This window comes from Limulus polyphemus, unplaced genomic scaffold (assembly GCF_000517525.1).
Source record: "Limulus polyphemus unplaced genomic scaffold, Limulus_polyphemus-2.1.2 Scaffold6417, whole genome shotgun sequence".
NCBI classification, from domain to species: domain Eukaryota; kingdom Metazoa; phylum Arthropoda; class Merostomata; order Xiphosura; family Limulidae; genus Limulus; species Limulus polyphemus.
In genome coordinates this window covers 25,674-40,725 of record NW_013672027.1, presented here as the reverse complement: position 1 = coordinate 40,725, position 15,052 = coordinate 25,674, and the positions used below count along the sequence as shown (strand labels likewise).

Here is a 15,052-nt window from a genome sequence, read left to right as displayed (position 1 = left end):
TACACAGGCCTGCTGATTGCTGTATTGTTTTTAATTACACAGGCCTGCTGATTGCTGTATTGTTTTTAATTACACAGGCCTGCTGATTAATGTCATGTTTTTAATTACACAGGCCTGCTGATTACTGCCATGTTTTTAATTACACAGGCCTGCTGATTGCTGTATTGTTTTTAATTACACAGGCCTGCTGATTACTGCCATGTTTTTAATTACACAGGCCTACTAATTACTGCCATGTTTTTAATTACACAGGCCTACTAATTACTGCCATGTTTTTAATTACACAGGCCTGCGATGGTTTTATTGTCTTGAAAAGTTTTACATGTTCTACAGTAATTCCTGTACGCTGAATCCGAAAAGATTATCCATTTTTCTCCATCACGTACAGATTTTTCACGAAACGTCATACGTAGTTTTACATAAGTGAATCATTTTCATTGAAATCGGGTCACATTTTGTTATACTTAAAATGTTGACAACCACTGGCTATAGATTTCTCTAGACCAATCGCGACGTGAGAGTCTTATCGCTCGTTCTAAAACTCACGAGTAACAAACATAATAATAAAAAAATGTTCATTGTGGTAAACGAAATAATAATTTGATCTACGTAAGAGTTTTTTCTTCTTCCCGATTTGTACAAAATCCTTACGTGTTAGGCTAAAACCCAATTCCGTTTCGTATTTCAAAATTAACTCCATGAAAGTATTATACTGTATTAGGCTTAATGAAAACAAATAACACAGGCCTACGAATTTAAACTTCATAAAAGTTGTTTTGGTTTTAATAACAGATTTTCCATGATTCAGCTCTCGTGTAGCTTTGCGCGAAATTCCAAAAAACAAAAAACAAACAATGATTCAGCTACGCAGATTTCGAAAATAATATTATTATTTTTTCTCAATTTTGAGTTACATTTAATGTAATCCAGTGTCTTGAGTTAAGACTTGCAGTACTGGCCCTTTATGTATTGTATATATCTCGAGTTTCTGTCATTTAACGCGTTTTTTCACGTGACACAATATCATGAATTACAAGGGTGCGAGAAACTTTCTAATCACGTAACACATACTTACGTAAAGGTATGCCTCCTTATACCATGCACGTGAAAACTGTCGATCAAAGGTTAAGATCATAAAATCTGTCATCCTTTGTGGCTCGGAATGTTGGCGGACGATACAGAAAGATATATATATATATACAGAGAGAGGCTGATAAGTTTCCATACCTCGTGCCTTCGGACAATCTGTAGAGAACACTGGTCATCCAGGCTTTATTTGGAATAACTGAACGAGTGGGAATGGATAAAACAACGCAGGTAGAGCTGGGTGGATGATAGGATCAGAAATAATCCAACGGAGAAAACTAAACCAGAACTGAGGCGGACGTCAAACAATGGTTGAAAGGAAAGGTAAAAGACAAACAGGAGAACGACAGGAGGCATGGGAAGGCTATGGAGAGACAGACAGAAAACGACCGAGAGGAATGGAATAGTGCTAGCCGGCGAGACGATGATAAATAACTAGCTGTTCGTGTATAATTTCTTGTCTTGTAAGAATGTAAGTCTATTGTTCATTTCTGTGTGAAACGTTTCCAACAATGGATAATCTTAGTATAAACAATACTAGCTGGCTCAAGAGTAACTCTAAAAAGTTTTTCAGAAACATCACGTGCTTGTTTTTTACGCACCTTTTCCTTTTGTTCATTTGTCTATTTTTCTACTTACACGTGTTGTTTATAGCTTTTGGAATTGAAATCGATTGTAACTTAGTGCATGTTCCCCGAATGCTGTCTAATAAAAATTTTACAAAAGGATTTAATTTTTCTTTTATATACATTAGCGTTTCTCAGGGGGCGCAAGCGATTAGGGTAGAGCCAATAGTGCACTAATGCAAAATATGCGTTTTAATATATTTCTAATTAATGAAAATAATTGTTAATTACATATACAAAATGAGAACAGAAACGTTCTATCTCCGTTCAGTTGAAGACTGAAAACCACAAACAATGAAAGAATTAATCTCTAGATTTCTGTGAGGCTTAACAATTTTTTCTTCTTCTTCTTCTGGATTACGAAATTCTGAGGAACTATGGGCAACATTATTTTATATAGTGTACTTTAAAAGCCCAATATTTACTAATAATATAAATTGGATCAATTATTCCTACGAATATAAGTTTGATAATTATTTTTTTATGGTTTAAATTACATTCGTTAAAAACGTTAAATTTAGTTTATTTGAGTTTTAACGAAAGCTGCACAATGGACTTTGTGTTCTCTATCTACCGTGGAGATCAAACCACAAACTTTAGCCTTATAAACCCATAAGCTTACTAGATAATATTAAATAGACCTATATTTGCTGAAAAATACTGAGTCATTTGTTTATTTTATTTTTTTCAAAGACAAGGTAAAAGTATTATTTATAAAGCATTATTACTGTGTCAGTTTGTTTGTTTGAAGTTAATCAAAAAAGCTACACAATGGGCTATCCGTGCTCCGCCTACCACGGGTATCGAAACCCAGTTTCTAGCTTTGCAAGTCCGCAAACATACCGCTGTGCCACTAGGGGGGCTACCGTGTCAGAGTGTGAAAAGGAATAAACAAATAATTACCTGTTAATCTAAAAAAAAAGTGTTAACAAAAAGATTTAGACAGTTTTTTAAAAACATAATAAGCTTGGCAGTAATCTGATTATAGCTGTCATTGTTTTCGTCTCACTGTAATCGTTATTAACAAGTATTTTCAAGTATCACATCACACTGGTCCCGAAAATTGTACTTGATTTATAACACACACACACATTGTTTTAATCTAAAGGATAAAGTAAAAAGTCTCTTCTTATAATACACCACGAACACAATATTAGTCCTAAGAAAGATTCCTATAATTACAAGTTGAAAACTATTCTATTTTTGTATAAAATACAATATTTTATAATAACACATGCAATAAAAAGAGAGACAGAGAAAGATTCTGATAAAATATCAGATATTTTAAAATAATATATTTCAAATATTTTTATAATATTATTAAATATTAGTGTAACACGTACTAATTTGGAGGCAGAATCTCAACGAAGACGATATTAACTAATTATAAATATTATAAATATGTATCTTTAAATCCACAACTATACGTATTATATATATATATATAGACTAATAAGCACTAAAATATGGATACAGAAATATCAAACCTTGCATCCGAAAGCCACAAGTTTGAGGATACATTCGAGTAGAAAGAGGGTTGTGAGAGCTTCGTTTATGTTGATTAAAATGTCACTGTATAAATCGCTTGCCTTGTAGTACTAAAACGGTAGTGGTGAGAAGAAAGAAGAACAAAAAAGAAGAAAAGAAAATGATAGCAAAATCAAAACTATAACAAAATTTCACAAAAATACCCTCAGGATTGGTTGTTTTAGGTGATAAATGAAAACCATAAAATTTAAGCAGCCACGGGTGTTATTTCGATGTTGGTGATTCGATTAAGCCCTTGTGTTTAACCAAAGTGCAACACGTTCAACTTTCATGACTGCTGTGGAACTTTCAGGCGAGTGAGATTAGGGTTAAGAAAACAGAAATTTTTCTTCATTTTAATTATAATTTAAAATAGGCTACAGTATTTTTTTTTCTGATATTTTGTAAAGATTATGTTTCTCTTTCATACGCAAACGTACCATGCATCTTGTTAGTAAAGACATTAGTTAGGCCTAACATGCATTTAATAAAGGTCTTAGTTAGGCCTAACAAAACATAGATAATTAATTACGAAACCATGCTCTTCTTTACGTTTGAGTAGACCTGTATGAAACGAGCGATAACATGCTATGTACATGCAAGTACGGAAACTAGTAATAAAATAAAATTACACAATATACGAGTAAGACGACAGACAAAACCTTATAGTTGTTTGTAAAATACGTGACGTGTTTTGGGTAAAAAAAAATCACTAGATGTGACGAACCACAAATCATTTCACACAACTTATAAAAAAATATGGAGGTTGTATATAATTCGGCCTTTTACAAAAATAAAAAACAAAAACTTGCGAAAACCTATTGTGACAACGCTTTTCTGTACGAAGAAAACTTAGCTTATAATTCCTATCTCACAGTTTGGTGATAAACGAAATATTTTGAGTCTGCACAACAAAAGAGGAAATCTAATTCAGAAATAAAAATGAGTACTTTGACAATGTTTATTATTTAAGTCATGAAGTTAGGAAATAACGTAGGCTTGATAAAGCAGTTTAATACAAAACCCGAGTGCTATCGATAGGTGGATCTTGATTCACCAGGGGCAAACTGGGAATTTCACATTATTTAAATGAGTGTATAAAAAAGTGCTTTAATTAAAAAACGATGAACCAAACATTATTGCATTTATCAAGAAAGCCGCGTGTGAGTGTCACGTGACCTACAATATAAGATCGTGAACGGTAAAGAAACACGACAATAAGGAATATGGCGACTTTTTAAATTCACCCATTCACGGTTTAGTAGGCACATCACATGCAGCAACAACCTCTGAGTGGTGAAAGTTTATGTCTGTTACACATTAAAACAATGATTTTTTTCAATAAAGCGTTAGCTTCTCTACCTTTTTTTTTATTTTTACGAAAAGATCTAAATTGCAATAGTTTTAAGGAAACAAAATAAGTTTAAACTTAGTTGAACCAGAAAAGACGTGTTTGACGTTGTTGATTTTACCAAGATTGTTTAATTATTTGAATTATTAGTGTTTTGTTTCTTTTGCTTTACTATTGAAAAAAAAAATCAGTCTCGTTAAATAGTGCATGTAATCCGTTATAATTATATAAAATCAAGTAAAAATTAAGTTCTTTAGCAAATTAATGCCTATCTATATAATATAAAACTACTAACAAACAGTAAAACCTAAAAATGATTGCCATACAAAAAACTGAAAAAAAATCTTTACTAAAAAAAACACAAAATGTATATGATAACTGAAAGAAAAAATGTAATTTACAAAACCATACTTTACTTCAACTTGTATATTTTTGTTATTAAAAGCAGTAAAAAAAGTGATTCAAGACACGAACTAAGGTTTTTAATATTAATATACGCGGGTATTATATTTACGTATTTTTCCCTGTTTTCATGAGAGTATTTTATATTTAAACACTCACAGATATTTAACTTGCAGTAGTGGTGACATCTAGCGAGGAAATAAAAAATGTCCCTAGTCACATTCCTTTCTTACCCTGATTCCAAATGCAGACAGCTTCAACACACATTCAACAGTAAAGAAAGCAGTGAAGACAGCATTCGTGTAGTGCAGAGTAAGCACCATTACCTTACTCTGCTTGTAAAACTAGAAACAGGACGAGACACAAAGACAAAATGGCAAGACAAGTCAAACACATCGATAACAAGAAAACTTTGGTATAAGAATAAACAACAGTTCACAAGTTAGATAGTTTAAATCTAAGATGAAATTTCAACTCAAAATGGTAAAAGTAACCACGAATACTAAAAGAATGAAATATACTACATTTTTTGTTTTATCCTACAAAGCCATAACGCATGCATTTAATACGACGTTTTCAAATTGATTAGTTAACACCAAGTAATACAGAATACATAATACTTGAGCTATATGTTATTACAAAATGGCATAGCCGTGTTGTGAATTAGTTTCTTTTTTTTTGGTAGATGGAGACACGAACACATAACTTTTAAAAGATTCGTTTGTTTCTTGTTAAGCAGTTACACAATTGGTCATCTGTGGTGTGCACACTGCAAGTATCGAAACCCGATTGTTAGCATTACAAGCCCTCAGTGACCAAATTTTACAGGTAAAAATACTGTAGTATGTCCTTTTAAAATTAGTTCGTTGACAAGTCAATAGCTTTTATCTTGGGCGGAATTTGGGACCAAAATGTGGAGGGATAGGGATGGGGGAGGTAAAAAAGCCTGACTTAATTATTCTGAATGTCGTGGTATACTATGTACCACAAAAAACAATTGGTGGAACTGCTCCCCTCCCTCCCCGTAATCCCACCTATGGTTTTCATATAGCCTGCTCCTGTTTTTTTTTTTTTATCTAATTTTTGGAGACGACCTGATGAAGAATTCAGCAGATAGTCCGAAACGGCGTCTCCAATACTATACAAAAAGGTAGAAGTCCATAAGAAACTACTCATCAAGTTTAGTATGTTGTTCTCATTTGTGGCGTTTCTAGGTCATCCTGAAACGCTTGTAAAAATATCGTTACTTGAAATCTGTCGCACATAAAACACATACTTTCTTTATACGTTTCACTGGTCAGTTAACTATAGTGACCAATGCTCTGAAAATGCTTTAAAACCACCGTAGTTGTGATACACTTGCCTAACAGATCGCGATATATTATTAGTAGATTCTTTAGTTCTGTGTTTGTTGGAGGCGAGAGTGAGAGTTTGGGAGGAAAAGCTTGGCTTACGTTAAAAACAAACTCAAAAGTCAAGCCGATAAGTTAAGATTATTTCATTATTGGAACGCCATTGAAGCGAGAAAATTAAAATAAATATCGAAATGGTAATGTAATTAATTGAAAGTTTCCACTGCTTATTTTTAAACAAAAAGCCTCTCCTTGAACTTCTTTCATCCCAAACTCTCACATATAATGGTTATCTGTCATTGGTTAATGCTGAAACCTCACACATATACTGGTTATCTGTCATTGGTTAATGCTGAGCCCTTACAGATAATGGTTATCTGTCATTGGTTAATGCTGAAACCTCACACATATACTGGTTATCTGTCATTGGTTAATGCTGAAACCTCACATATAATGGTTATCTGTCATTGGTTAATGCTGAGCCCTCACAGATAATGGTCATCTGTCATTGGTTAATGCTGAAACCTCACATATAATGGTTATCTGTCATTGGTTAATGCTGAACCCTCCCAGATAATGGTTATCTGTCATTGGTTAATGCTGAAACCTCACAGATAATGGTTATCTGTCATTGGTTAATGCTGAACCCTCACAGATAACGTTAATCTGTAATTGGTCAACGCCCAACACCCCAAAGATAACGTTAATCTGTAATTGGTCAATGCCCAACACCCCAAAGATAACGTTAATCTGTAATTGGTCAATGCCCAACACCCCAAAGATAACGTTAATCTGTATTTGGTCCATGCCAAACCATTAAAGATAATAGTTATCTATAACTGGGCAATTTGGGCACATAATGAGCTAGCACAGACAACTGATAATTCTTGAAAGTCAGATAGAATTTAAACGTGTGTGAACACAAGAATCAAAACGTTTCACATTCATATGCCATGCTCGCTTTACCTACTTGTTTAAATACATGCTCTCTTAGACTCTAACTCGTTTAAAGGATAAAAACATTTTTTCATCAATTTCCAATTGCATTAATAAAACTACAATACACAAAACGCTTTTCAAGCAGTTACTCCTGTATTATAACTATCAACAAACAGCCACCGTTAAAGAAAAAAATCTTATTTGTATTACGAAAAACTGTTACAGATATAGTACATTGTTGTCAAGGCATCACATTATTCTCATCACCATGGTAACCTGTCTCTAACTTCTTACTACCATTGAGCATCCAACTAAAACTATATTACTTCATTGCACTAAGTCAAGTGGGCATGCAAAAAAAAATAAATATATTAATTAACGGTTCCACTCAAATATTTCTTTACATAATGCTCCACACAAGGATATTAGTATAATATTGATTTATAATAACAATAACTTCCTCGTAACCGCCTTTAGTCATTAGCCCTAAAACTCTTCGATTAAATATATCGTTACTGTAAATTGTTATTTGTGCATGTTATGGTATGAAAAACAAATGAAATGTCTGTATACTGAGGAACTTGATAGTTATACATGTTATGAATTTAGATGAAAAAAAAAAAACTTCTAAAAAATTGTTATTTGAAGTAATAAATAAATAATATATAAATACAACAAAGTATTTCCTAAACACTCTAGTTTTAGTTAACGAAATCACATTTACTGCAATAATCTTTTCTAGATTTACTAAAAAGCAAACAATTAGTCAAATTTTCCTTCTGGAAACTGCTGACATGTATTGCATAATAAACTAAAAACAATCAGTTAATTTTCAAACTGGCATAATATTCAGTTGCAACAAAGAACAAACAAACAAATGAAACTAGAATCTGGAAAACTAATTTTTTTGAATATAATGACCAAGTTTCATTGGAGTTAAATATATTCGGTTGTGAAATAAAATTAAAATTTGAATTTGCATTAAAATAAATTTTTTATTTAGAAACTTTTATCTCTCCAAATATTGATGCAAACTAAATACACATAATTCCGGATTTTCCTGACAAATAATTTTTGGTAATACGTTTTTAAAATATTTTTTGTAAATTGTAAAGCTCTTAAAAATTATGCAACTTTATTTACGAAATTTGAAAGTAGTTACTTTATTTAATATGATATAATAATTGCAACAAATATAGAACTTACCTTCATCATCAACAATAAAGTATTGAGAACAATTAGAACCATAATAAAATATTCGAAACCAGTAGAAATAACAACTCTCCAAATTTTGTATTTCACACCATCTTTATTTTTTGGCATGTACCGTTGAAGTGGTTTAGCTTGCAGGGCAAAGTCAATACATGATTTCTAAAAGACAATATTAATTTAATTCATATCAATTAGGCATTATTATCATTATTTCATTGATATATATCTGTATTATTAAGATATTATACAGATGGAGTTTGATCTTTTTATTCCAAAAAATATCATAAACAAATTTATTTCATGATGATATTAAAAATGAAAACATCCTTATCTCAGTGCTTTATTAACCAAATATAAATATTTTTTTAAAACCCGATGAAAACAACTTAATAGATAAGCCAAAGGTAATTTGTGTTTATATTGGCCACTCACTTGATTTTTGTCAAGGTCTCCCTCTTCCAATTCCTTTTCCCCCTGTTCCTGAAAAGTAATGATGATCAAGGCCACGAAGATATTTACAAAAAAGAATGGGAATACAATGAAGAAAACTACATAAAAAATCGCCATTTCAATCCGAAACCTTGGTAGGGGACCATAGTCTTCGTATGTGGCATCCATGGAGTTTTGTAGAACCCTGGAGAGGAAGACATGAATTAAGGATTTCTCCTAGAATATTCGGGTATTGTAGTTTGAATCTCAGCACATTGTAGTAAATATATGTTAGGTTATTTTTGTAATACTGTCTTCTAACAAATAAGCACAATTTTAAAGATTTTCCAAGTTAGAGGGTTAAAACTAAAATAAACATGTTTTTAAAGTAGTATTAAAGTATCGTTAATTGAATGTTCTTCCTGTGTATGTATGATCGTTTCAATCGAAAAATGTATGTACGATATATTTCTTAAAATGAAAAGAGTTACTTAAAAATATTTTTAAAGATTTGGTTTGCTTCTTTGTAATTAAGCACAAAGCTACACAATGGGCTATATGTGCTCTGCCCACCACGGGTATCGAAACCCGGATTCTAGCATTGTAAGTCCACAGACATATCGCTGTGCCACTGGGGGGCTAAAAATTTGGCAAATGCAAAAATTTAAAATTCTTAATTTGTTAACTTCATACCTGTAGAACTTTATCAGTCCATTAAAAAAAAAGAAGATTAATACTCATAACTTGGAAACATTTGATAACATTAAACATTATTACATTTTTGATCACTTAATTAAATAATTGTTTGCTTAATTATAGGTATATAAAACTGCAGACTAAATATTTATTAGGTAGCCAATGTAGAAAGATAGTTTAATTTATGTAGCCACCTATAAACAACCAAACTAATTCATTTATTACAAAATATTGAAGTACATTTCATAACTTACGCAGGCCAGCCTTCTCCAGTGGAAACTGTGAAAAGAGTTAACATGGCGGACATTACATCATCGTAATGAAACGGCCGTTTCTCCCAGACTCGTTTCTGAACTTCAGGTGGCTTTCCACTTTGTGTAAACACGAAGTATTCTCCTCTAAATTCAACACAAACTTCCTTGTTAGAAATGCTGATTACTAAGATATATTGTGAAAAAAGTAAAGGATAGAATTTACTACGGCGACTGAAAACCTCTTCAAGACTTCTGGTAAACGTTGGTTGTCGTATAGCATATCTAATGTAACTCATTAGGTTCTGTGAAGGTTATATTATATAATTTGTTGTTACTGGAGATGTTTCGAACATTCAATTTCATTAGATTTTCGTTTTACCGATTAAAATAGTTTCTTTTTCATATTGGTCAAATTAATTTGACTTGAAAGGAATTTCCAAAGTGATTGACTTGCAAAATTATTCAATGAATTATATTTCATCATAGAAAAATTTTACACTGTTTTTTTTTTGTTTTTTTGTGGCAAACTGTAAATATATTTCATAAAATAACTTATACTAAGATGTTTTGATCTTAATTCAAATTTTAATCCATCAGTTGTAGTATATAAAATTATCTTAGAACGACACTTACTCGCATTCAGATTTGGTGAGTTTTGATTCGTCATTACAGAAGAAAAATCTGCCATTGAAGAGCTGTACGGCTATCACAGCAAAGATGAATTGGAAGAGAATGTACACAATAAGGATGTTGAACACGTTTTTAAGTGACGTCACCACACAATCAAACACCGCCTGGAAGTTAGAAACACCACTATAAGTAGATGATGTTCAATCTGTATCCATTCTAGGGCTAATGTATACCGGAGTAACTAAATGTACCTTGAATATATAATCCAATCTGTGTGTATATTCTATACATACCTTTAATACATGGCTATCTCCTATGTAACACCCACTCTCTCACACAATTAATATATACACACGAGGAAACAAATATATTTCGCTGAGGGAGGTGATTAATAAAAATGATTTTAAAAACTCTTTATTTATTGCTGTTAATTTAAAAGAAATAAATAAAACCACACATACATAAAATGATAAATACCAGTTGTGTATCATCCACAATACTCTTCAGTTTCTACAATAAGGTCTCTCTGACAATATCTACTTAATAATGTAAAACTTCCCACGTTTTTTTTTACCTTAAAACTTTATATAAATTTAAACTGTGTGTATAAATTATGTAATATTTAATGTGGTTTCAAATTAATTAATAAAATAATTTTCGTAAAATAATGTTTTATTCTTTTTCACAAGAATACCAAAATGGAAATATCTAGAAAAAAGGTTCTTCTAAACTATGATATTTTTACCTAATACACTTATTAATGTGTGTTCTTAACAGATAACGGGCAATTAATTACACTTCTGACATGAGATTTGTGTAAATTTATTGTCAAACATAAGTTTTCTGTTTCTCCAACATATATTTACTTACAACAAATACATAAATAACATTATATGAATTACAAATACGTCTAGAGTTTATAAGTAATATTTTCTCACAAGTAGGGACTGTAATATATTTAGTGTATGTAATATAACCTTTCCCAGAAATAGAAAAATTTGGTTTATTGCAGGGAAAAGTACCTTCATCAGATTTATTTACTTTATTTCTCTGATTGAAGATAGCATATACATTTTTAGGTTGTCTTTGTAATTATATTGTTACGACATCGAGGTCACGTGACTAGTATCACACCACGTCATTCTCGAACTTTCACGTCTTTTCCTTAAATCTCGTGATCCTTCTAGATATAGTGTAGTCTTGTATATGTAAGACCGGCCACGAAGCGACGTAGAGATAATGAGTAATTGAACTGCAGTCAGAGAGTGTGTAATTGAACTGAGTATTGTCGAGCACGAGCACGTGAGCCGTTCTTTGAGAATTATAGCGTTGTTATAGAGCGACTGTTGAAATTAAGTTTATCGGTAAAGTTGTATTCGGAAAGAATAAACGAGTTTTATTTAAGAAAGGACTTGTGTCGCTAAAGTTTCGTCGGAACGAAGTTAAGGAAAATTAACTAACGAACGGAGACGTAACAATATGTTTGTTTGTTTTGAATTTCGCGCAAACCTACACGAGGGCTATCTGCGCTAGCCGTACCTAATTTAGCAGTGTAAGACTAGAGGGAAGGCATCTAGTCATCACCACCCACCGCCAACTCTTGGGCTACTCTTTTACCAACGAATAGTGGGATTGACCATCACATTATAATGCTCCCACGGCTTAAAGGGTAAACATGTTTGGTGGGATGGGGATTCGAACCTGCGACCCTCAGATTGCGAGTTGAGCGGCCTAATCACCTGGCCATGCCAGGCCATAATAATATGATCTGTTTACTTTCAAACTTGTGTCTTAGAGTTTTATCTGAAATTCACATATGTATATACACATATCTATATACATATTCTATTAAAGGATATCTCTCTCTCTCTCATATATAGGATCATTGGGGCTTAAACTTTGTCGTGTGATGAAAACTGATAAAAACGAAAACAAGTTATAAAGAGTAAGCTATTACCTTTAGTTTTGGTACCCGTTTTATGGTTTTTAGAGGCCTGAGAACACGAAGCACCCTCATGGATTTGATGGTGCTTAGATTTTGTCCTGTACTGCTCCCTCTAGTGATGAAAATTGGTAAAAACCAAAGAAAACTATAAATCATTTGAAAGTGGAAATAAATAAATTTTAAATATTACTTTCAAAAATATTAACAATATTTAGATAGCAAAAACTAGTTATATTTTAAAATGGAAAAAAATTGTCTTAAAATATTGTGATAAAATAAGTTTAAATTGTATGTTTCAGGAAAGTATGTTTTTAACTATTATATTTGGCAAACAAGTATTTATTGTAGTCTAATCTTTTCTAATTTAAGATTTATACAAGTATCACTGTAAGAAAAACAATCATAAAATTTTATAAATAATACAAGTATCACTGTAAGAAAAACAATCATAAAATTTCATAAATAATACAAGTATCACTGTAAGAAAAACAATCATAAAATTTCATAAATAATACAAGTATCACTGTAAGAAAAACAATCATAAAATTTCATAAATAATACAAGTATCACTGTAAGAAAAACAATCATAAAATTTCATAAATAATACAAGTATCACTGTAAGAAAAACCTTCATAAAATTTCATAAATAATACAAGTATCACTGTAAGAGAAACAATCATAAAATTTCATAAATAATACAAGTATCACTGTAAGAGAAACAATCATAAAATTTCATAAATAATACAAGTATCACTGTAAGAGAAACAATCATAAAATTTCATAAATAATACGTACGCATAAACAAAAGCGACGAGAGCACAGATCACAACAATGGCATCCAGAATGTTCCATAGATCTCGACAGTAAGAACCCGGATGAAAAGCTACACCTTGATCTATTACCTGGAAAAAACAGACATTATAAAATTTACTTATCCAGTAGAGTAGATCTCTTTAAGATAATCTAAAAACAGAATAATACTAAGCCTTTTTAATGTTTTGATCTATTTACATAACAGTAGATTTTTCATAAATAAAATGAAACTTTCTGATCTTTCTTTTGAGGCTTTTTGTGCTATAAATTGTGATGATTTCTGCAAAATATATGGCAAATTGAAATAACTATCCTTCATTTAAGAATTAAGCATTGATTCCGACTATTTATTAGAATAAGTATGTTTTTTTTATTAGTTAAGTGGAACAAAGCTACAAATAGGGCTATTTGTGCTGAACTGATGCAGGATTTAAACCCCAAATTTTAGCATTACGAGCACTCAAGCTTACCGCTGAGCTGCCCCAGGTCTGGTGAAAAAGTACTTTAGTAAACAAAAACAATGAAGTAATTAAATTTAATAAAAAATTGAACAATTATCATTATAATAATTACATTAACCAGAGTTTCATCATTACTACAGACACTACTTTTCGTATTTTTTTTTAAACTGAATTCTCTATTCCTATGCGAATTTCTTTTATAATATAGAATCTAGATCCAATTTTTGTAGTATTTTTAGATAAGTAACAACCTTTAACAACATTTCTATGGTGAAAACTCCAGTAAAAACATAGTCAAAATAGTTCAGAATTTGGTTCTTCTTGGAGTCCTCATCTACTGGATCTTCTGCCGCTAGGGCGATACTACTGAGTGAGATGACAATCATGATGAATAGATCGAAATAACGAAGATTAACAATATAGTGGGCGGAGCGTCGGATCCTTTAAAAAAAAAAAAGAGGCAAATTCATATTGTTTCAATAAATATGTAATAATACAAACAAACTAATAATGTTTTCATCTACTATATTTAATAAAGAATATTTTATCTAGGACTAAGAACCATTTCGTAATTTGAAGTAATAGTGCTGGGTGGCCAAATGACATTTTATACTATTATTAGTTTTTCATTCTGATTTATATTTTTGATGTCGCGTGGTTTTGCATGTCTTATAATAGCTACAGAGAATATATGTTATTTTAATACCACTAGAGAGGAAAGCTGCAATAGAGAAAATTTTAGGATATTGCTTTAATTTTTATTATCATATTCGTTTGAGAAAAGACTTTAAGATATTACTTTATTTTTCCTTCTCATAATGTAGCTTATCATGGTAATAAAACTAAAAACTATGATAATGTAGTTATCATGGTAATAGAACTAAAAACTATGATAATGTAGCTTATCATGGTAATAAAACTAAAAACTATGATAATGTAGCTTATCAAGGTAATAAAACTAAAAACTATGATAATGTAGCTTATCAAGGTAATAAAACTAGAAACGATGATAATGTAGCTTATCAAGGTAATAAAACTAAAAACTATGATAATGTAGCTTATCAAGGTAATAAAACTAAAAACTATGATAATGTAGCTTATCAAGGTAATAAAACTAAAAACTATGATAATGTAGCTTATCAAGGTAATAAAACTAAAAACTATGATAATGTAGCTTATCAAGGTAATAAAACTAAAAACTATGAAAATGTAGTTTATCAAGGTAATAAAACTAGAAACTGATAATGTAGCTTATCATGGTAATAAAACTAAAAACTATGATAATGTAGCTTATCAAGGTAATAAAACTAAAAACTATGAAAATGTAGT

General features: G+C 31.1%; 1 protein-coding gene across 1 annotated transcript in view; it reads right to left on the bottom strand.

Annotated features, from left to right (window-relative positions):
• Positions 1-15,052, bottom strand: part of LOC106473699 (voltage-dependent calcium channel type A subunit alpha-1-like) — a gene marked incomplete at its 5' end in the record, with an annotated part of 51,811 nt that overhangs the window by 11,447 nt on the left and 25,312 nt on the right. Inside the window, 8 exons of the mRNA XM_022402102.1 lie at positions 5,226-5,336; positions 8,490-8,654; positions 8,928-9,129; positions 9,875-10,018; positions 10,508-10,668; positions 12,462-12,561; positions 13,245-13,351; positions 13,975-14,164. Coding sequence (XP_022257810.1) covers positions 5,226-5,336; positions 8,490-8,654; positions 8,928-9,129; positions 9,875-10,018; positions 10,508-10,668; positions 12,462-12,561; positions 13,245-13,351; positions 13,975-14,164 — 1,180 coding nt within the window. The remainder of the gene's footprint in view (positions 1-5,225; positions 5,337-8,489; positions 8,655-8,927; positions 9,130-9,874; positions 10,019-10,507; positions 10,669-12,461; positions 12,562-13,244; positions 13,352-13,974; positions 14,165-15,052) is intronic.